This window comes from Cheilinus undulatus, linkage group 2, assembly GCF_018320785.1.
Source record: "Cheilinus undulatus linkage group 2, ASM1832078v1, whole genome shotgun sequence".
Taxonomy (NCBI): domain Eukaryota; kingdom Metazoa; phylum Chordata; class Actinopteri; order Labriformes; family Labridae; genus Cheilinus; species Cheilinus undulatus.
Genome location: NC_054866.1, coordinates 18505664 through 18530227, shown reverse-complemented (window position 1 = coordinate 18530227; position 24564 = coordinate 18505664). Strand labels below are relative to the sequence as shown.

General features: G+C 38.0%; 1 protein-coding gene across 3 annotated transcripts in view; it reads left to right on the top strand.

The window, feature by feature from the left end:
• The first annotated feature begins 2253 nt into the window (after positions 1 to 2253).
• The window catches only part of snx19b (sorting nexin 19b), a 58931-nt gene continuing 36620 nt past the window's right edge, over positions 2254 to 24564 (top strand). For 2 of the 3 annotated variants that reach the window (XM_041813865.1, XM_041813882.1), the window contains exons 1-11: positions 2254 to 2302; positions 4093 to 4375; positions 4539 to 4733; positions 4875 to 6092; positions 6616 to 6811; positions 7076 to 7176; positions 7273 to 7392; positions 7589 to 7713; positions 9890 to 9983; positions 10075 to 10234; positions 16466 to 16595. In XM_041813865.1, the coding sequence (XP_041669799.1) occupies positions 4115 to 4375; positions 4539 to 4733; positions 4875 to 6092; positions 6616 to 6811; positions 7076 to 7176; positions 7273 to 7392; positions 7589 to 7713; positions 9890 to 9983; positions 10075 to 10234; positions 16466 to 16595 (2600 nt within the window). In that variant the 5' untranslated portion in view covers positions 2254 to 2302; positions 4093 to 4114. Of the gene's footprint in view, positions 2303 to 4092; positions 4376 to 4538; positions 4734 to 4874; positions 6093 to 6615; positions 6812 to 7075; positions 7177 to 7272; positions 7393 to 7588; positions 7714 to 9889; positions 9984 to 10074; positions 10235 to 16465; positions 16596 to 22039; positions 22352 to 24564 lie in introns of those variants that run through there. The other variant, XM_041813873.1, reaches the window with a different exon arrangement.

Genomic DNA, 24564 nt, shown 5'->3' with positions numbered 1-24564 from the left:
AAAAGTACAGATTGAGGAAGCATTTTAGTTGAACTGACACTAAAAAAAAGAATTAAAAATGAGGGCATAACTCACAACTTCACTCCAGGACCAACACACAGCAGCAGGTGATGTCTTTACAGGTTTGTAGTTGAATTCTGTCTCATGCAAATGCTTGATTCAGCTTAAAGGAGAAGCTCACCTGACCTCTCTGTTAAAGCTCAGGTGAGTTTGTACGTCACACTTTACAAAAGTATTTAGCAATAGATAAATGTATGTATGTTTCATAGCTGAACTGGTGTTGTTAAAGGTCAAGGGGGCAGGTTTTATTTCACATTATGTGTGAAAACACTAAGGTCAGTGAACTAATGAGGCTTTAGAAGTGAAGTCAGCCATGTTAATGCATAATGTGAGAGGTAAAGCTCTCATAACACCCTGAGAAAGCTGGCAGAGGTCTTAGCTATGAAGTCAGCCCGCTGTAGGTCTGATAAGTGAAAGAGTGATCAGAGAGAGTTAAGGAAAAGAATCCGACTAACAGAAAGCAGATGTTTAAGAAGTTGTAATGAAAGTGAAAGATATCTCAGAGGATTATGTAAGGTACCTCTTTACATGATGATAGTTTACTAAAAAACACTTTAAAATAAGGTACACAAAGTTTGCAAAAATTATTAAGTTATGATTGAGTAGCTACTGGGGTATGAACCACTGAGTAAGTGCTAGTTAACCAACACTAAGTTACTAAAAGCCAGTTAACCTTGAATACGTACATTGCATGCCTATAAAAAGTATTCACCCCCCCCCCCCCCCGATGTTTACCCTTTTATTGATTTTATAAATCAATCATTGTCGATATAATTTGGCTTTTTAAAACGAAAAACACTCTTTAATGTCAAAGTGAAACCAGACTTCTACAAATCAATGTCAATTAAGCAACAAAATATAGGATGTAACATAAGTGACTGCAAAAATATTCACCCCCTTCAAGTCAGTATTTAGTAGATGCATCTTTGGCTGCAAACACAGAGTGTGTATAGATAGGTCTTTATCAGACTTACACATCTGGCCCAGAACCAACCCTGATTACCAAACTTTTATTTACTGTTCTCTGAGTTTACTTTGGCTATACTGGGGCATCCAGTGGTGTAGTGCAGAGTATACCCACTTCTTAATAGAGAGTATATACAATAATGAATATGTAAATTAAGAGTATACCCACTGCACAAACTACATCACTGACCACATCAAAATTCATGTATGACTTTGTCATCTTCCATCTTTCTTGCTGTTACTTGATCACGAGCATGTGGGCGCTTCTTCTCGGATATGTGTCAGTTCATCTGGTAGTCAGGTGGTAGACCTTAGACTGGTGAGACAGTTTCATGCAGTTTTTAGAAAATTTTAATCATTTTCTTCTCAGTAAAGGAGGCTAAGTGATACATAATGAAATACAGCATTTCGTGCAGATGTTAATCAAGTAAAGCAACTGATTTTAAAACCACTCAAAAAGAACAAATACAGAAAACAGGCTACTAAGATACAGTAATGTGAGAATGTAATCTGACACTACTGAGGTTGTTTTAAATGCATGAGTGGGAGCATATTGCATTCAAGTGGGAAAAATCAAATCTATTTTTTTTAAATTTTGAATTATTATCTGCCTAAAATTGTAATTTCCCTACTGATGTCATTGGTGTGGTTTGTTTACCAAAAGTCAGCTATTTTTTTTTATATGTTTAATAATTTTTGGTGCTCATTTCTAAAAGAGAAGCTGTGAAAGACCAAAAATGTTTCTTATCAGCTACACTATAGTCCCTGTGAATAAATGATGTCTTGGATCCAAAAGATAAGGTTTAATCACACACAAGAGAACACAACTGTTATACCTACATTACATTTTTATAAATTCATCACACAAATAGGTGAATTAATACAGAGGGAAACTTCAACATGTACGTGAAAACAAGAAGCTGACCATTTCAGGGTTATTAAACAAAAACTGATGGGTCTTAGCTGAAAACATAGCCTCATATAAGCAATAGATGATACACAGCGGCGAGATGTATCCCCTAAAATTGTCATATTATATATATATATATATATATATATATATATATATATATATATATATATATATATTTCTGTTTAATTTTCATCTTACAAACATATTCAAACATATATAAAACATCGCTGGTACGCTAGAGCCACTGGGCGGGTTCCCTGCTTGAACCTACGTCACCGTACCGGAAGTAAACAAACCGGACCAGACAGCTGACATCCTGACGCTCACGAGACCTCCCATTGAGTTCCATGACAGCTCGGGCAGGTTGTTTTTTTTTTCTTTATGTCATTAAGTAGCTCGGGACATTTAATTGCAGTGATACAGCACAGTAAACGATGCGCTTTCGAGCTAAGCGTTGTGGTATTGTTAGCCGCTAGCTGGCTAGTGTTTCTTCAGCCTTTTACACCTAGTCCAATGCTAATGCTAGATACATTTGCTACTGAAACTATATTTGTTCATTGACAGAAAATGACACACGAGAATGCATTCATGAATACCACAAACAACGTATAACCTTCTCGCCCCAATTGCGGCTTTGTTATTTAGGAGAAAACAAGGCTATTGTGTTGTTAATATTGAGACAAGTATCCACCCTTTGGCGTTACTAATCATCCGCGGAGGGTGGAGTTGAGTACTACTGGCTATACCATCACTGAGCACTAACAATGCTAAATATTGCTCAATGTCGATTTATTATGTGCCGAATTTAATGTTTATACGCGTTTTGCTTTTAGTAATTACTTAAGCCCTCAATAGGGTTGGAAAATGGCATACAAAGAGAAAACGTTAAATTGGCAAGTTTGTATAAGAGGTTTGGTAAGACGTTTCCTTACAACGAAAGGTAGCGGTGTGTATTTTAGGTTAATGTCCGTTACTGAGCTGTTGTAGGTATCGTACAGTTGATACACATGTAATTGTATTATGATTAAGCACAACTTTGACATAAAGTCAAACAAATAAATGTGTTAATAGCTGCCATATAAGGCAAACCAGTGTTACAGCTAAACCGTGCTAAGTGGCGACTTGCAGCCGATTCGTCCGTGGTTGTTGTAGTGACAGCAGATGTTCAAGAGGGCAAGTGTCGTAACGAATGCCAGTTTATATCGGTTTTTAATAATAGTGCATTAATTAACTCACCAGATATGAAAAACCTAACAAAACGGCATTTGGTGTACACTTTTCGCGTTTAACGTCGGTAACTTGGAACTACAATACGACAACCACAGAAGTATAAGGCTGAATGCTGCTTATCAACACGGTCACTCTTTGTATCATAACACTAACGGTAGCCGTTAGCTTTGTTGTTAAATTCAAATGAATAAGGTTTTTGCCATTATTGGGGTCGGGTACAGTAGAATAGTTTTTCATAAACTCGTAGTACGATCTATATGGATTATAGCCGTAGGGCACTCATAAGTAGTCTATACAACTACTACAATCACCACTACTCCTAAGAATGATAACATAATCTTTATTCAATAAATCCTTTATTAACAAATGATAAGGTTCTTGAAGTGCTGAAAGAAAAGACAAGGCCAGTTTTAATATCAAATCATAGTACAAGAGTAATGGTGAAATATTCAATACAAGACATGCAGATAAAAAAAAAAAATAGTTGCTGTGTCATAAATTCCATTTACTGTGATCAAAACTGCAAATATGTGTCTTAAGAATTCATGCCCATTAAACGACTTTAAAAGAGATGGTTTAGTTTGATGTGATTGCTCTAAATATGGTTAAAGACCCCAGTATTACCCTTTCAGCTGTTTTCAGTCTGTTTTCAAAGTTGAATGTAAAACATATGCACAGTCACAGATCTTTCATCACACAATTCTGCACAAAACTGTTCTGTATCTGTATCAAAAGAGTAATGTTTAGATTTTTTCATATTTTTGTATAATTTTTCACATTCAGTTGCCTAGTATTTTCTATATCTGATTCTTGATCTGAAGCACTTAAATAATTCTTCATATCTCTTCTGTTCTTTGTATGGTTGTGTTGTGAGCCTCTGTCCTCATTTTGGTTTATTTATTTATCTCTTTTCATTTTTTTAGATGTGATGTTGCTCCTGCACCCATGATTTCCAAGTCTCCTCCCAAGGGCATCCAGCCACAGAGTAACCTGCTTGGTGTCATGGCCGAGGTGATGGGACACAGGAGCTTGTTGGGCTTTGGTGTGGTGTTGGCCTGGTTGGTGCTGTTCCACCTGCTGGTCAACATCTGGCTGCTATGTGTGTTCACCAGTCTGCTGGTGGTGCTCGGTGGCTGGCTCGGCTCCCAGGCAGTCCTGGAGTCAGACAGTGTGGTTCACCTGGAGAGATTCATCCCCATTGAGCAGGTAAATTTAAAGATAACCATTAAGAGGTTACAGTTTGTGTTTGTTTCGTTATTTACTTGGAGGCATGGTACTTGGGATCATATTAGCCCTGCTTGCTTGAGAAATGCCCATAATTACATAGTATCATATTTTTTACACCTGTTTCCTCATGGCTATTTCTCAGATTTCACCCTCTGCGGAGGATGAGCATCACTTGGACCAGGAGATCCAGAACACAGTGAGAAAAATCATCAGGGATTTTGTCACTTCCTGGTACTCTACCGTGTCCTCTGAGAGCAGGTTTGAAACAGAAGTTCAGGATGCGATGATCTCTATGGCCATGGAGCTGAAAATACGTGCAAGACAAGTGGACAGAAAGGTATATAAATATTAAAGACACATTTTTGAAGGTTCTGTTGCTCTGGTGTTGCTTGTCATTTAGTTTAATAAAGGAAAATGTATAGCTATATATATAGCTGAGCAAAAAAGCCTTTAATGGGATGCATTGTGCTCCCTGCAGGAGCTGACCCAGAGGATCCTGGATCTGTTCGGTTGCCACCTGCAGGACTACATTCGAGCCAAGGAGCTGGTGATAGAGCAACAGAAGCCTCTGACATCAAAGTGGAGCAATGAAACAGAGTTGTGGAAGGCCTACTCCAGGGTTACCACGCCTCACCTTGCTATGACCAGTGACACAGTAGAAGTAAATCATGCCCGAGCAGTTGTTGATTTGTTGCTGCATGTTTTGGTGCCTCCGCCGCATTTGGAAACACGCACTGGACGCTTTGTTGTTGGAGAGCTTATTACGTGCAATGTTGTGCTCCCACTCATTGCAAAACTGTCAGATCCTGATTGGTTAAACAGTCTTGTGGTTGAGATATTTAGCAGGTCCAGTAAACCACAGGAGCCAATGAAAACAGAGCCTGTGACTCCATCACCACCAAAGTTACCACCTCCTCCTGCTGAATCAGAGATCTCTCCACCACAACAACCTCAAAGGAGTACTGAACTTGCACCTGTTAGAGCTGTAACTGAAATGTTTAATCACTCAGAAGTGGTCTCGTCTGAGCTCGCTGCGTATGATGTGGTTGATGCAGAAGAGGTTGAATGTACAGAGAGCATTGCAGAAGAAGAAGAACCTACTCTACCCTATTTTAAGCATTTTATAAGAGGAAGCAAATCAAACCCATTCTACCAGGAAAATGACTCTGATCTGGATTCCCCTCTGGTGGACTATAAACAAAACTCCATTGATTCTCTGGTTATGATCAGCTCAGAGGAGGGCCTGTATCACAGACAGAAAGATTCAGTCTCCTCTGCAGAGAATAGTGTGGAACAGGAGGATGTCTGCCCAAGTCCTGTGGATCTTTCCTGCCCTAAAGTCCTGGTGAATTCACAGCCTGTAGAACATCCTAACAGCTGCAGCCCTTCACCAGTTAGAACAAGAGATGGGACTGTCAGTGCCAGCAGCATCCAAGATGTAGAGAGGGAGGCTCCTTTAGTTAACCCAGCTAAAGATCTCCTCCTGAGTGTAGAGCAAAGTGGGCTGGGGGGCTCCACTGAGGTGACAGATGTGAGTCCGCTGCAGGCCTCCTCCCCCATGCCAGCGTTCAGCTTTGAGCCCCTCAGCAGCCCTGATGGACCAGTCATCATCCAGAACCTCCGGATCACAGGCACCATCACAGCAAAGGAACATCGTGGCACTGGCTCACACCCCTACACCCTTTACACAATCAAAGTAAGGAGATTATATACGTAAGCTCACCTTTTATTTTTAAACAAAATAAAAGGTGAGGCAACATCAGTTATATCTGTAAAGTTTAGGTTCATATTGATTGCATAAAAAGTAAAAAGATGGCAGGCATAAGATTCCTAATGCTAAATAAAAAGCAATAAACTAACTTTTGCATCTGTTCATGATGTCAAGAGGACTTGGGCTATTCCGGTTTTGCCAACTTGCAGTTTGATTGGGTCACTGCTGCTGTCTCTCTTTTGCTTGCTTGGCTTTGGTCAAAAAAACTACTAAAGATCTGTAATTTAAAAAAGAAAAACTTTTGCTATCAATCAATTGAACAGTGGCAATAAGGTTGTTTTAATACATGTTGGATTGAAAAGTACTGGAATATAGAAAATTTTGACAACCTTGTTAAAAACAAATATTCAAATGTGGCCTTAATTTTACTGTGTTACATACAATGTGTCTGTTTTTCGAAGGAATCATCAGATGCTTACAGGTGTTATACTTTACTGTGTTGTTCCAGTATGAGACAGCTATGGGCTATGAGCAACCAGGAGGCATCCATCCAGGCTCTGAGGAAGCTTATGTTGAACAAGCAATGGAACACCCCGCATCCACTCAGCCGGTCGCCTATCACACGGTCAACAGACGATACAGCGAGTTCCTAAACCTGCAAACACGACTGGAAGAAAAAACAGATCTACGGAAACTCATCAAAGGTTTGAAGGAAGGATCACTTAACTGAATATTTGGCTATTTGAATCAGTGTTTGAAATCCAGTTTGGCTCTGTGGATGCACCAGTCTGCCTGATGGCATAGTTTTCTTTATTCTGGCTTAAAAAATAACCAATTTATGCTCTACAAATAGACCAGGATCTGCAGTTAAATTCTTGGCCGTTGATTAAAAAATTCAGTCTGATTGCTGTTGGGTACTTGAGCCAACATTCAGGATTTATTGTAATCTGATTAACCTTGTGCTTCAGGGGTAAAAGGTCCAAAGAAAATATTTCCAGACATGCCATTTGGAAACATGGACAGTGACAAGATAGAGGCCAGGAAGGGGCTTCTAGAGACCTTTCTTAAGGTAAGGGGGTGATATTTTAATACATTTATTTGGCTCTGTATTTAACTTTTTGGGCTCTAGGGTTGTAAACCATCCATCTATTCTTTTTTTTTTCAGCAACTTTGTGCCATCTCTGAAATTGCCAACAGTGAGGAAATGCAGGAATTTCTGGCTCTGAACACAGATGCAAGAATCGCCTTCGTTAAGAAACCATTTATTGTGTCTCGCATTGATAAGGTTTGATAGTGATATTTCATGATTGCATACATTTATTTTTTTTTAACCATGATAAGCACATTTCAGGGTAATAGGAATAATAAGACTTGAATTCAGTATCATAAAAATGTTCTTAATGGTTGCACATTATACTTTATAAAAGTGCTTTTACAGACAGCTCTTTTCTGAGTTTGCACATGTGCTCATTTGTGTTTAGATTGTGGTGAATGCAATTGTGGACACCTTAAAGACAGCCTTCCCTCGTTCAGAGCCTCAGAGCCCCACAGAAGATAACGATGCAGAGGTGGATGGACTGAAAATCAGTGGTGACAAGAAGAGCAAGTGAGAGTTCAGAGCTCCAGACAACTTTTTACGTACACTGCATATGACCCCCCCATACCCCCAAATGCACCAAAGAATTCCTTTTGGCAGGATTTTCCTGAAAACAGGGTTGTCCTCATTTCATCCCTTACTCTGGTCCAGCTAAGTGGGCAAGTTTAAATTTGGTAATTTGCCAGTTCAGTTTAGTGTTTTAACAAAAACAGGGTTGGCAGTCAAACAAACCTCAAGGAACATTTAGTTGCTGTTCAGGATTTTCAGATTATATCACACTAACTTCATTGGCAGACAGAGTTTACCCAGTTGTTTTGGAAATATATTTGTTCCAAGTTTCCATTTTAACTGGGCATTTTAAAGACCTCGTGTCTTTCTTGTTATGACAGTGTAATTAAAGACTAAATAAAGCGGCATTGTCTTTGTAGAAGAGAGGGTTTTGGAAGTAAAAATCATAAAAAGACTGTTTTTTATCCAGGCCCAGAGAGGCATACTACAGTACAGAGCAGGATTTTTAGTTGCTGAGGACTCTAAGTTTTATGGACTGTCAAGATAGTTCACTCCATCCCACGGCTGATTAACTTGTGAACACCTAACCTGCTCCGGGGCAGGTTATGCTCTGGATAGGAACTAATCAATGTTTTTGCTTTCACACCTGGTGATTCTTATGCCTTTGCACTGTTGATAGCCTACGCTGGAGGCATTATGATTTTTGGATTATCTCTCCATCTTTTTGTCAAAGCTACTTTGAGAGCTCTTTTTTTTTCTTCAAATAAACACTAGCACGCGATTAGATTTTGGAAAAGTGTAATTATTTGTCATAATTTGAATCCCATTCACTCAGCTTGCTCTGCTACCAAAAGTTGTATAGGTTCTTTGCAGATGACGTCATGCAGCAGTGGATAACACCCACTGGGTGGAAAGTAGGGATTTCTGAATAGGGAAAAGCTACCAAAAAGGCCATGTTTTGAGCTATGTACAACCATGCTAAGTATTCAAAGTGCAAAAATAAAAGCATTCTAATTCTTAAACTACTTTTGTGTCCTGAAAGTAGTGAGATATTTAGGCAAAAAAGGTAAAAAAAAAAAAAAAAAAAAAAAAAGAAAAAGCACAGTCTCATGAAGGAACTACAGCAGGCAGGGATAAAAAAAAGCCTCTATCTAAAGCCTAGACGAGCGGTGTGGCACAACACTTGTGTATGTTCCATTTCTAGAAAACAGTCCACTTTGGTTTAGTACTGTTTTGTCATGGTTTAGCACATGAAAATCTGATGTTACACATATTTCCTCAGCTGATATCCATCTACTTTTGTTTGGTGTGATGGGAAATCCATCTATTTTAAGAGATCAAGATCATTAAGCTTAGCTCAGTCCATTAATTGCTGATAATTGGACACCTCATCAGGCATAAACCCTTACATATTGCACCGTTATGTTCACTGCGTTGTTACTGACTCGGCTGTCAGTAGACAGAAAAGTGTAACCGACACAACAAGTAGGGGTGTAACGATTCATCGATCTGGATTGATATGTCGATTGTTTGAGCGATGATTCAGTCAAATCGATTGAAAGTATAAACATTGATATTAATCGCCATTTTTACCTTAACGCTTTTATTTTGAAAGTTCCCCCACATGCTTGGTCAGGACAGTTTCCACCCATCCACTAGTCACAGCACCGGTAGGCGCGGATAGCAGGTAATGGCTGGCAGCCAAGAGAGTATCAATATTGTGTTTTTTTCCTCTATGTTAAAAGTTACAGATTGTGGTAAATGGGTTCACAATATCATCTGATATCGATCGCAGGCCTCTACATCGAAATCAAATCGAAATCAAATCGTGGCAGACTTTGTAATATCGGCAAATATCGAATCCTTGTTCTTTGAATCGATATTGTATCATATCGTGATAAAACTGGTGATTTACACCCCTGACAACAAGGCACGTCATGACTTATGGACAAGCTTAGGAGTTACTGTTAATTTCTTAAACTAGGTATACACTTAGGTTTCTGTTCTTTGGAAAAACAAGCAGAACTGCTATCTAAAACATTAAGTCATACTAAGATTAAAAGTGACCTGACACTTCAGGGTTACCAGATTAAGCAGTCATGTTACAAGTTCAATTATCACACAAAAACAATTGTTATTTTTTGTTGCACTGTTTGACTAATCTGATTGATTGCAGATCTCGTATGAAGTTCTCCAGTAAAACCATCCCCCTCATGAATGGCGCAGACATCAAACCAGCAGTTCTGTTCAGTTTGGAGAAAACAAGAAAAGTAAGGATCGCTCATTACTGCAGGCTGCCATTTCTTTTTGAGAAAATTTGATTTCCTCAGTCTTATCCCCTTCTCCTTTCTTTACCTTCAGGTGCTTAACAGAATGTCTTTAGGAGATTTGCAATGTTTCATTGCTGAACAAGAAAAATTAGACATCGGGGACCATACGGAGAGGGAGAACAGTCCGGTTATCAGAGAATTCATAGGCCACTATGACGCCAGCCTGAGAGGAAAAAACAGTCAGGAGACTGGTGAGTAAAGGAAGAAGGGAACACAATATGAGGTTAAGTACTGTCTCTACTTTATATAAAGTTTAGTCAGATTATCTGTCAGATTTACGTTCTAAAGTTTCTGTAGGTGACTTTCTGATGTAAAAGGACTGACTACAAAGCCCACAGATAAGAAGATAAACACCTTATCAATATCAGTCACACCACATGCGATCACCTTAGACAAACATGCATCAAATGCTTCTTTTGTCGTCTGCTTAGCTACTCGAGAAGATTCAGGGGAAGGCTGTCCTGAAATTTTCTGGAAATTTCCAGGACTGCATGTATGAAAAGGGCAATTTAAAAATCCCTCATTACAATTTTCATGAATAGAGAAGTGACCTTTACAGATAAAAATCCTTTCCTTTTGTTATTTACCAAGCTGTAAACATAATTAATTTCACCAAAAAGTTTTCCCCCTTCAACAAATGTAGCTAAACTTTATTGCTGAAGCCAACTCTCAGCCCACTGCCTCTCCTCAGTATCACTGTAGTCATCATGTCTAGGTGTCTGACTCACTTCCCCTGCCTCTTTACTTTCGTTTTCCTTTGTGTCTGTTGAGCTCACTGACTCACAGGTTGTTGTGTCTTTTTTTTCCCTTTCTGTTTAACTTGACCACTTTCCGTTCATTATCTCTCCTTGATGACAAAAGGACCATCTGATGGAACTCATATCTTTTTCCATAGTCCGGTTTGTCATCAGATTAATCAGGCTGGATTCATATTTTGGCATAGCTTTTGTTGCTTGGCATAGCTGAAGTGACCAAAATACAAATATGACCTGACAGTCTTTTTTCCATCAGGGACATACAAGCTTTCAGCAAAAGCTGTTCACTACAAAGGTTTATTCGTTTTTGGCAGGAAAGTTAGTGGGTCAAAGCTAAATGCAGCAACAAAACATCTTGGTGTTGACAAGTAGCACGATCGGATGGAAACTTAGAGTAAAATTCTTACATTCTTGAAACGTTGCCCCTTTTCAAACCTTGGCACATATTTTTTTGCATTTAAATAATTATGTCATTTTTCGCACATGTGCTCTGAAACTTTATGGAAAATTTTAGGACAGCCTGCTTCTGAAATTTTCCAGAATTGCTCTTTTTCATATCCCTCACAGCTAGAGATTTTCAATGTGGCATGAAATGAGGGGTGGTTTGAGGAGAAAGGACACAATGTAAAAAGTATATCGTGAAAAGTCACAGTGTAATGTTTGAAACATGCCGTAAAACTTTTATTTACTTTATAAAGCTTCCCTGTCTTTATTTGGGACAGGCATTAACATGAGATGGGGCCTCTAAAAGGATGGAAATTCCACTGTCAGAGGGCTCGAAACCAAAACAATAACAAAAGATCATGTTGTCATAGGGAATCACGCTACTCCAGTCCTCCTCCCTATCCCCCCCATGTAAAAAGTGACAGATACAAGTTCCTCGTTCCAGTAAATGAAACTGCAATGGTTCAGTGTGCATGCAGTATGAGACTGGTGACAGTCCAGTCAGATGTTCTAGGGTGTGGCTTTCGAGGACTTTTGTGTACCTTCCAAATACCATTAAGCATGCAATTTTGCTGCTCACTTCCCTATAATAAATATTTATTTTAGCCAGTAGAGATTAATTTAAAAAATTAACGTTAACCAGCTTGTTGTAAGTCATATGGTTTTGTCTAGTAATGTTGTTGTTATGATTTAGATGGATTTGGGAATGTTTTTCTTTTTTTTTAAGTTCTTTTTTTAGCATATGCACTGCTTAAAAAATGAATTAAACCACCTGTCATATTTGTCTCGGAAACCATCCAGCATAATGAAGTGCTTTAATGCGGACTCTTTCATTTTCAGTGAGCTCTCGACGTTTCACCATTTTGAACATTAAATGGGGAATTTCCAACTGAATTCACCTTTTTATACCCAAATTTGAGCCGGTTCACTGGGCTTCTCTGAGAAGTCAGAAATGAATCAAGCATAACATTCAAGCACTAAAACTCATTTTTCTGTTCAGGAATGCAAGTAAATAACTATAATTTGACATATTAATCAAGAAATATTAATGTGCTTTACTATTTTTTCAGTTTTTTTGTAAATCAGTAAATTTGAAAATTCATGGATAACAATAATAATTATATTTTAGCATTAAAAATATCATTTGGATTGAAGAGCTTCTACATATTGGTGTATTAACCATTGCAGAAACATAAAAAATGATTTTGGTAATAACCAATGCTGTTAATTTAGGGCAGCTGTGGCATAAACCTTACTTTGGGTGGTGATCTAATAAATTTGTTAAGCACTGTATATATTACATAACATCCAGGCTTTGCAAATCCTCACATTTTCTTCTTTTTTTTTCCAAAACAACAAACAGCATTTTTTTTTAATAAATAAAAGAAAACAAGTCCTAAATCAATAGTTGAAAACAAAATATGATGACCACCCCTGACTGTAAGTCACAAGTCCTTTAAGTACACATCTCACTTTTTATCCATTTTAGGAAGTTTGTGTAAGGACTGATTAGTTATATGCTCTTCCTCAGAAGTGATATTTGGAGTACTAAATAATATCTTGCTGCTTTTTTCCTAAACTTTGATAGGATGATTGAAAGAAACCAGGACATAAGATTTGTTTTCAAATCAAACCTAGCAACCACAATTGCATGACATATGACGCATCTCCAAGACCAATGTTTTTTTGTGTTTTTTGGGGGGGGGTTGAGGTAGTGACTAATACTTTTGTTTTATGGTGTTTATTGTCACATGTGCTGAGATTTAAGGAAACATTTTGAACTTGGAAACAAAAACAGTAGAATAATCAAATGCTCTTATTTTCTAGGCGTATTGTTGCTCTCATTAAAGTGGTACAACAATCTAACATGAACCTGTTGGTTGACTCCTACTGACATTAGCTCAATTAATCTTTGTCTCACTCAGTCTTTATTTGTATAGCACCAATTCAACACCAAAGTTATCATTAGACATTTAAAGGTCACATATTTCACCCTTTTAAGACAAGTTTATATTGGTCTCAGAGGTCCCCCACAACATGCCTGTGAAGTTTGTTGCTGAAAAAACAGTCCAGTATTGGATTTTTGCATGTCTAAAAAATCCTCTGTTTCAGCCCTGCTCAGAACGAGGCGTTTCTGTGTCTGTGGCTTTAAATGTTAATGAGCTGTCTGACTCCCCTGACTACACCCCTCTCAGGAAATGAATGTGGTGTAATGGATGTAGCACTCCTGATTCTCTTCTCATCCAATAATACTAAACTGCAGCTGCGGGTACCATACAAACCATGCCCCCTACAAAACATGCTCCCTTCAAAACACGCCCACTTGTGCTATTTGCTAAGTTTAAGGTTAACTTAGATTAGTTTCGATAGGCCTTGATTAGTTTTAGGTTAGGTTTAACATTTTAATTTCCACTGGTTAGATTTAGGGGTAGCTCATTGGGGTAGGTGTATATTTTGATTAATCAGCTTCCTGGGGTTAGATTTAGCATTTAAATCCCACTGGTTAGGGTTAGAATTAATTTATTGTATGGATCAATGGGGCGTGTTTTGTAGAGGGCGTGTTTTGTACGAAGCATGTTTTGTAGCGGCTGCAGCTGCAGCTAGACCCTTCTCTTCTCATCTGGCAGCTGAGAGGAGGAACAGGAGAGGTGGGCGGAACTTTCTTCCAAGCGAGGAGGGCCAACTGAACCTGGGGGCGAGCTAACTCCCCAAATGACATCAATAACATCATAAGGGGAAAATCTGAGCATGGCTTGTTTCAGCACACATTCTCTGAAAGGTGGAGAAAGATGTTGGGGGAGGGAATGAATTTTTCTGATTCTTGGGGGGGATTGTGGACATATTGTGCACAATATGTGACCTTTAACAACAAAGAAGGCATGTCTAGACCGTACTTTATTATTTATAAAGAAAGACCCAACGTTAAGCCACCATGAGCACAGTACTAAGAAACATTTAACAAAGTTTCAGTGCCAAGGAAAATCTTTCCTCACTTCTCTTCCTTTCACTTTAACTTTTCTATCAATGATAATAGTTGTAAGAATGATGTTGTTAGAAGAGGTTATTGAAGATGGGCGGATCCAAAGCAGAAGGCTGTTGATTGCCTCCTGTCCTGATCTTTGCTTGTGTGTTACTTACTCTCAAATGTAGACTAAGTCTATGGACAAAAGCATCTACCAAGTGAAACTGTAAAAACATAACAACAAAACTGATGCTGCCAATGCTAATGCTGTTAATCAGTCACAGAAAAAAAGCTGCAATTAAAAGCACATTTGCAGATTAATTTCACTCTAATGTCACCTCACATAAAGAGAAGTGCTTATAGGTACTACATCCCAATTTTGAATTGATATTTGGCTCACAGATGTTGAAACTGATTTGCATTAAAAAACAAAACTTTTAAGACTCAAACTGATGGAGAATCAGGGAGACACACAGACAGAGGGGTGAGGTAAGTATTGTCAGGGACTGAAAGGAAGCTACTTGATTGAAATAAATTGTCAATTACCTACAAAACCTAAAGAAGGGAGTTCAATTAAAATGTTGAGTATAAAAACAATCAACTAAAAACATGTGTATGCAGTAATGCTATACATGTCTCGTATCTTCAATATCATTTATAGTGATTAATTGATTAAACAGCCTGTAATTACTTGGTTTAATTATTAAATGAATTAACAAAAAAGAAAAAAACAAGAAAAACAAAACAAAAAAAAACCCCCACCAAAATTGGTCTGCAAATGTATAAATGGGCCTTTTGAGTTTGCTGTTGGTATATAAGAGTCCAGAGAAGTGGGTTTTCTTGTTTTCTAAAGAGGCCAGAGATGATGTAAATACATTTAACATGATATTGGTAACAGAAAAAAGAAGAAAAACAACAGTGTAATAAAGAGTAATGATGTCTCTATCAAATCAGTGTAAATTGTCCATATATGTACAGATTTTTGATTTCAGTGTTTTTCATGGTATCATTACATCCCTACTCTTAACATTTCTTTTTTATTGGCTTCTTGTATTTGAACTGGCCCTTATTTTTTGGCTAGCTGTCTGTTACATCTCTCACCAGCCACGATCCTTGCAGCCTTATGCCCCGTCACTGCTCCGTCTCTTTCAATCGTAGGGATTTTCCATTTTAAAAACGGATGTCCTCATTGACATCATATGGAAATCATCCCTGCATTTGCCAGACGTCGGGATAGGACATTCCCGTTTTAATTGAATCCAAACTGCATTCCTTCTTGTTAGGCATCTGGTCATTGTCTTTCTGAAGGACTCCAGACGGTCAGGGTGAATGAAAGGTGAAAGAAGCGTCCATTTCCAACCAGACTAGAAAATGTTCCACGACAGAAGTGACCAGACCGACAGAGAAGAGTGCTGATATACTGATAGATGTCAAATTTCAGTTGGTCTACTCTGAATCTTATAAGCAGAATCAGTTGCCTTGGTTTTATGTGATTGAATTTTCAGTAGTTGTTTTTAGAGCTTTTGACATTAAGGTCTGTTCTTGCTTACATATTGCCACTCCTATTTTTTATGCGTGCATGTATTCCTGAACAGATGTTAGCTTTGTGACTTAATCATTCCAATAGGTGCACCTTTAAACCAAGGCATTCAGTGCAACAACTTCATCAAGTAATAACGTCCAGATTTGTGTTATTATCATTATCTTAGGCTATATGAAGAACTGAATAGACTGTTTGATTTCCAGAGGATTCTTTGTGGATTTTTTTTAATGATGATAAGATTTTTCAGTCTATGGATTTAGCTTTTCTCCCTGAAAACCCCCAAAACCTTAAAATACTTGAGAGAAAGCTTCCAAAACCTTGTGCATTTGAAATGCTTCATAGTAGAGCGTATCTGTAGATTTGAAGGGGCTAGAATTATAAAAACACTGCAGCATTATCAAAATTCAACCACATGAGGGCAGTGTCATTATGTGAAAGAAGTGATGCACTGATGTTAATAGTGGACCTGCTTTTTATCTTATGTACACTGAAAAATATTGTACTTAGTAATCTTGTATATACATGTACAGCAACATGGCTATCTTTTGCCTGTGTTCATCAAAAGTTGCTTTATTATGAAGAACTTATATTGTATAGTACATTTTAAAAGTGAAATTGAGCCTTTATTTCAGACTTGTTGACCTGTTGTGATTCATTTCTCCGTGATTTAAATGGTTTTATTTTTTTTTGTTGTGTCTGTTGCATGTTTTGTGCACAGCATCAGAGACAGCGCTTGCTGAGGTGGCTCTGAACATCCTGTGTCTACTGATGAGGGAGCAGTGGAGCTGGCTCTGCACTGAGAACATTCAGAGAACCATTAGGCTGCTGTTTGGGACCCTTATCAACAGGTGACATGCCACAAACACTAACATTTATAGGATGTAAACTAATTTGTGCCTACTTCATTCAAAATGTCACATTTCTTAAGGCTGTAGGATTTGTTCAGGAGCGTCACGGTACTCATTTTTTTTCCCCCTTATTCAGGCTGTATAAACATCTGGACATGTGGAAAGTGGAAAATGTGTTTATGATAGTCACTGGTTTGTGATTGTCTGTTTACATGCGGATTTTTTGGACTGTTGATTGTTCCTTTTTTGTTTGTTTACCTATTTAGTACCAGTATAGAGGCCAGATGTGTAACACTGAATCCCAAATCCAATTTTCCTCCAATTAGATATTTAATTTTGTACCATATTGCATAGTAGATGGTGGCAGGATAATATTGGGCAGTGGTGAAAAGACGTTAAGAGGTGAAACTAATGCCAAATTACTGCAGAATTTCTTTTGCATTTGACTATCATTTTTGTAGTCCTTTATAATATTGTATTGTATTGATTCATTTCGTTTAGTTTTATATAGTGTCAATTTTTTTAACCTATCTCTGTGATTAGCATCTGACAAGCATTTGCTGTCTTTGTTAACTAGCTGACAAGTCCCACCAAGTATAGGATTCATATTCTTCTTTGCTGCTTTAAAACTGCTAGTGGTGGTTATAATGTTTTTCATTTGCTTTGCTGTAGAATATGAAGGAAGTCTAATTTATTATGGTTAGGGGTCATGCATCTTTTGGACTGTATTTTAGTCAGTATTTTAGGCATTTCAAAGACTCATATTTACACAGCTCCACTTTCCACAACTGAGCAACTCTCTGACCTGTAAAAGAATTTGCACTTCATCAACGCTTTACATAACTGTAAGGTATGCCTGGTCAGTGCCTGGTTGGCTGCAGACATTTGCAGTATGAACTGTGATTAGGCTGTGAAGGAGAGTTCAAATATTCCAGGAGGCGTAGCGGTTTTGAATTGTTAATACTCATGGCATATTGTTAGCCTGAAATTTCTTTTTTTGAAATGACTTTTTGGACATTTTGCTTTTATTAGATAACACAGCAGCAGGGACATAGGAAGTACTGGGAAGGGGAATGGACCAAACATGTGCCAGGATCAGGATTTAATCCTGATAAGGCATAGGCATAGAGGCTCAATATATTGGCACCAGCAGTGCTTAACCCTTGCAAATACTTTGAAGGAAAAAAAATGTAACTTTTACATATTAAATATCTTTTCAAAGTTCATCTAACAGTACAGAAACTTCCAACAGGGATAATGGTGTTTATTCCCTCATAACCACAGTGAACAACACATCAAAATCACTTAAGTTGAAATCTCTCGTTTTAGTGTTGTTTTATCTTAGTAACTTGTGGTTTCCTCTGATAAAGCCCACAGACCCAAACAGCTGATCACATATGCTGAGGTGGAAGGACATGCAGTTGAAGCTAAATACTGCAAAACACAAAGGCTTTCTGGGTGGAAAATAAAATGCTTCAATCATCTTTGATGTTCAATTGAGCCAAGATTGTTTTTTGGCCCATTTTACCTAAAACTGACTAAATCACTTTGAGAAACTGTACCCTGAAATCACTGGAGGCAATGCCACTACTATTGCCAAGTACCTCATACAACCCTATTTCAAAAATACCAAAATATCCCTTTAAAAGCCAACATAGTTCTTTCATCTTTTCAAAATGTCTTTAACTTGCTTCACCACTCTCTGTTTGTCAACAAATTTACCTTATTAATGAGAGGGAGGTGACAGTGTCACAGTGTGTTGTGTTGTCACAGTGCAGTTGCACTCAGGGACCTGCAGTAGGCACCAAAGCACACAAAACCAAATTCCTTCATGATGCTGCTTTAAATAAATATACACATGGGATTTTATTGCATATATTATCAGACTTAGTTGTTGTTTTCTGGTATCATAACACTTCAGTGCTTTACATTTGTACAGCAGACATACTACCTCACTGTTTTCTTGTGCACCTGTTTTTCTCTGTTGTTGGCAATTAGGAGATAGTTAGTACAAGTGCAGCCTAATGAACTGGAGGTACATCAGAGAGCTTCATGCCTCAGCTGTATTTCTACATGAGTTGTTGACAGCGTATATAGAGACATGTGTCCCTTGTCATTCACCCTTCCTATCCTCTGTACACGGATATTTTAAAACAACCTGATCAGGATGTACCGCCACAACAACGCAGATAAATTTTCTCTCCCTTTAACAAGTGTTGCCTCTGGATGACTCCTCACAGAGCTTTTACGAGGTTCCCTGCAGCAGAGAAGTGGTGGAAACTTTGCATGGCTGACTCGTGCGGACACATGGTTCCTCATAGAGATTCCATGGAGAGAGCGGTTTGTGAGCTGCAGAGGAGTCAAGCAGTCATTTATCAAGAGGGTTGATATTTCAGACAAGGGTTGAATGTGTGCCTTTGCAGTGGTCCGTGTTTTACAAAGTCAGGAGCATCCCCTGCCTTCCAGTGGACCTTTATGCCATTTAACAATAAAGTTGTGTAATAAATTGGCTGTCAATTACAATTTATGAACAATTCTGCACGACATGAGAAAAATCTGCTAGCATTTCTATTCCTAACTCGTCTTGTGTTTTCTCCTCTAGTTCATCTTGCTAAACACTGTCATGAACTAATCTTCGTTCAGAATACATTCACATCAAAGAGGAGCTCCCCCTCCCTTCTTATATGATTGGAGAGGATTCATGGTCTTGATTTTTATGGTCCTAAAGGTAACTCTGTTGCATATTCTTGTCATGTAAGGTGTCTTAAAGTGAAATGGTCTGGGTGACGGTGAAAGATTTGGTGAGATTTCCATTTTTTAGAGTCAAAACTGTGGTTGTTAGTGGATAAATATGTTAGTGCGTTGCATGTCGCTTTGATTATATCCTTGCTCCACACATTATAAGGGCAAAAATGTTTACCTTATCAATACTTGTTTTTGTGTGAGGTCTCGTTCATTTTCAAAATGTTCCATTTGTAAAATGGAAGGGCCAGGATTTATGCCAGGATCTTCATGTTTCTGGACTTCTATCAAGTCTTATCACTTTTGCAGTTGTTGTAAAAAGTCTACGTGCATACATGCATGCCTGCACTATTTGGCCCATAAGAGAATTCTTGGCTGACATCAACTTTCAAAACATTTGTCACAGATAGGTATAGCTCCAGCTGCCAGTAAACCCAACATGCAGACAATGTTCTCAGGTTCTAGTGTTTGTGCTGTGACCTCACGCTCCCCGGGGTGTCAGAACCAGAATATCATTTCTTCATATTTAAACTGGGGCTTGCTATTTTAAGAAGGACCAACAGCCCACGCTTGAAAGGCCTTGTGCTTTTGTTTGGCCTTGTCTATATTAGGCAGCAGTCTGTCAACATTGCAGTGACAGCTCTCAGTGAGGCAGGTATCTCCTCTCATCGACTGGTTTCTCTGTTTACAGAAGATGGGATGCTCAAGCTGTTGATAGAAATGCTACATATCTGTCCTTGGGAATTTTCAACAGAAGTTTATCAAATGCAAACCTGTATAAAGGCAATAGTTAATAAATGAATTAACATACTATGCAATAACAAAGATTTCCTAAAATCATCATTACATAAAATCTTTTTTTAAAGGGTCTTTCATGAGGGAAAAAGTGACTGAGGGAAAGTATAAGTGATGAGTTACAATTGTTAGCGCGTGTCAGGGTCTTTTAAAGCATCTGGGCAACAACCCTTGCCTTGAGCCAGGATTTACTGATGGTTAACAGAAGTATGCTGGAGTATTTTGGGATGTACGCTATCTGATTAATAGATACAAAGGAAAAATATGCACCTAGTTTAGTTTACATTCCCAGCCAAGCCGTAAAGCTTCTCTGAACAATATTTTTAGCCATATAGACCACTTTGGTCCAGACTGAAATATAGGGGGACTGTTGTGAAAAGAAATACTATCTTATAATAATCCCTGCTGACTGTAATGACTCTCTGACATTTTAAGTGTTATCCCCAGGTTTGAATTGCACTTTCTCTACTTTACTATCAGAACAATTCAAAACAAACAGCAATCATATATTTTTTTTCCAATTAGAGAACAAGATACAGAAACATACTGATAAACATCAGTTGTGCATTATCATCTAGAACACGATAGAATGCTGAAGTTTGCATTTTCCCAAAAAGTAATTTTCATATTTGATAAGATTAAAATGACTATAAGAAATAAAATGTCTGCTAGTAATGCCATCAGTTAGAACTGTTGTTCCCAACCCTTTTTACTCTGCAGAGCCCACCCACTTATAGAAACACTGAGCCCTCCTATGGTGTCAAAAATAAAAATACTAATCAGCTCAGTACAGCTACCAGCTCATTGTTTGGGTTGTTCAGCTCATATAGCTTAATAGCCATATGTTTGCAATAAAAGCAGGCAGTGACAACAAAGTCACTTTAATCATTAGTTCCAAACTCTGTAGTAAAATAACATTTGCAAACATTTACTTAGATCAGTTTAACATACTAACACACTTACCTACTTTAATGATTCATAAGAAGGAAAAGGTCTTTTGTATAGGGGCAAATGTGCATAGGGCTGCTCTATTGTGTTTTAGCACTGGGAACAATTTATGTTGACCTTGATTTTTGACAGTAATGCTCCATTTTCTCCTTGCTGGTTGTTGGAGGCTCACAATTTTTTAAAGGGATTCTTCAACATTTTGGCAAATTTGCCCATTGCCATAATTCCTGTAGTCTTAGTAATAGGTTTGTTTCCTTTAGTTGCCGGTGCAAGCTGTTTCTAGATCTGGGGGGGACTGTTAAACCAGCTGCACAGCTGACGCTATGTTAGCAGACGGAATTTTTGCTTTCCCTCATCAAACTCATCAAATACACAATCCAACAACTCCAAAACACACTCGTGGACAAGTTGTGACCAGTACATTCATCACGCTATAAAATAATCATGGAACATTACGAGACAGAGATCTTTTAAAGTTAAATGTAAAACTGGAACTACACTCCAGACATGGCTACTGCACCATACCACTCTGCCCAGTGGTTTACTCAAGAAATGGTTCTGAGTATTTGCTTCATGTGTCGTAATGTTACATAATTATATGTTATTATTTCATAGCGTGGTGAATGTGCACGTCACAACTTGTCCACAAGAGCTTTGGAGTTATTGGATTGTGTGTTTGATGAGTTTGATGAGGGAAAGCAAAAATTCCGTCTGCTAGTGTGCAGCTGGTATATCGGTTCCTCCAGATCTAGAAACAGCTTGCACCGGCAACGAAAGGAAACAAACCTATTACTAAGACTATAGGAATTATGGCAATGGGTGAATTTGCCAAAATGTTGAAGAATCCCTTTATGACAGGATTGGGGGCGGGACTCCAAGGAAAAAGTTTGGGAACCACTGACTTAAATGAGGTATTAAGCCATAATCCCATTTTTTCCATTGCTTATTTCTTTCCAAAGGTTTAAGTTAGTCAGTGCCTCTCAACAAGAAATTACAGGAAGTCCGACTGTTTCAATATCACCCAAGCCGAAGAACGAAGACTGAATAAACCATATTTCTTGGTCGCCATGTTCCTGTGAAATACTAAGGGTGGAGGCTGAAATGTTTTTTAACATGCCTTACTGTAATATTTCAGGTCGTTGGCCATTTATAAACGTTTAAACTGTGACTACTGTTTTTATTTTCATAACCTCCCAATTGAAAAGCAAGAGCCTTGTTTTTCAATAGCAATACCAAGCACATTATTTTGGCAGCAGAAGTCATGTAATTAATAATTTTTGTTTGGTGTAAAAAGTTAAAGGTGATGTAAAGGCAGAGCTTCATTATGATACTTTTGCAGAACCTCTGTTCAAAAGAGACCTCTGTCATACTAGTAGTACCTGAAAGAGGTGGGCCAGATCCGATCCATTATTAGTATTGCTATCCTTATCCAGCAGCAGTGGGCTATGTAAACCCAAACATCACCAGTTTGTGTCAGTGTGATTAATGGGAAGCACAGTATAAAGAGCAAAAGGTGTCCTCCCAAAGTTTGGTGTCCTCATTAAAAGCAACATGAAATGACTATACTCTGGCGTCCTGTCATTGGCTTTAATATGAGCTGCAGCAACTCATATTACAACGACTTAAACAACTATTTAAAATTATGTTTTAACTCATGTCTCACTCATCTTAAGACCATGATAACCCAGAGAAGTAGGCTGTGGCGTTTAACGAGGTCAGAGAAGCAGCTATAAAGAGCGAAAGTGAAGCTGACTGTAAACCAGGTGCTCGCTGCCAAAATGAGATTAAATCAATAATGACCTTAGAACTTTTGACAAAGTACTAGCCAGGGTGATATCAATGACCATTTAGTCAACTAAACACAGACTCCCTCTCTATTTTGTGTGAGGCATGAGAAACTGCAGGAGAAACCTTATCCATGCCAGTCTACAGCTGTAGCTGATGTTTGTCTGTCAGATGTTAACTTGGTATTATGATTCTGTAGAGAGAGTGTGTGTTAGTGTCTGTGGGAGAAGAGACCAGGAACCAGCGGACCAAATCTGGGTCTGTTTCTGTTCATGTGTGTGAGAGGCAGGTCTGGCTGCAAAAGCCGGCTCTCTGCTCCTATAAATGGGGTCCAAGGCGAGGCGCTGGTTTGGGAGATGTCTGATTTTTATGGACTGGAAAGTGGGACAGTTTAAAACGAATATAGTCTCTTTCTCTTAGACAGAAGTCAAGATGGAAAATCCATCTGGAGCCAGATTGTTGTCAGTGTCTAGATGTAGAGTGGATGTAGCAGAGGGCAGCCACTTTAAATCAACATCCCAAGCATCTGTCATGATTTTCCATGTCCATCTGTAAACATAATGCTCCCTGTATTTGCCAAATAAAAGTTAAGTAAACTTGTAGACTACATAACAAGTACATAAAGCTGCAGTGACATCACTCATTAGTTTTTGAAATTTCAAGTTTGGCATTTTGGTTGAAGCTATTATTATTTTTAACCAGAAATGCATAGGGGTTTGAGTCATTTTACTTCTAGATGTTACAGTGTATTTTTCTCATATTGGATTAATGTTGGGTCTGTTTAATTAATTACAGTGTCTTGATATCACATTTTCCTGAGTTTACTGGTAATGTATAGCTGATCTTTCTTAGCTGTGATATTAATGGACATGGCATGTAATTTTAACTAGCAAAAAAGTTAATTTTAATGGTGTAAACTTGCTGAACAAAGAAACAGTTAATAAACAGTGAACTTAATGCCTTGTTGGGATATGGAAAATATTCCTGATACTTGATAAAAAATAGTTCTAAAATACCTAAAATATGATATGAACATAAAAATATATTGTTTATAGAAGGACCCTTTTCATGTTACTGTTAAAAATGTAAACAATATTGATACCCAGTGAAACCTTGGAAACAAAAAGAGTGGTATTATGCACCCAACTGATTGTATTTGTTGTTCTAAAATACAAAAAATAAAACAAGCAATTTCTGTGCACTGTCTAAATTGCAAACATTTTCTAGAAGACTTTTAGTAATTTGCCACAGATTTGTGCTCTCTCTTCTTTGGGATATTCCCAGTTGACTTATTTCTTAGCCTCATAATTGGAATTTAAATTTAGGCCACCAGCTAGTCAAAAGGCTAAGAAAACTCAGAAAATGTTGAAAATAAGGAGACGGCAGGTAAATTATGTTCAAGTGACTAGTAATTCCGGTGCTGACTAGTAAAGGCAAAATTGTTTAACCATTAAGCTGATGAGGTGCCCTTTCAGATTCTATAGATAAAGAAACAGAACTTAAAAATTGGTGTGTTTTTTAAAGCTTAAGCCCTTTGGGCAGGTCTTTATTGCAACAATAATGTATTAAAAAACTACTGAGAATGTTGACAGCCATAGATCAAACAGCATAAAAGCCAGTCTTAGGTAGTATTACTTTTAAAATCAACCTGATTACTGCATTAACATACTGAGAAAGGTAGCTTGTTCTGTTACTGTGG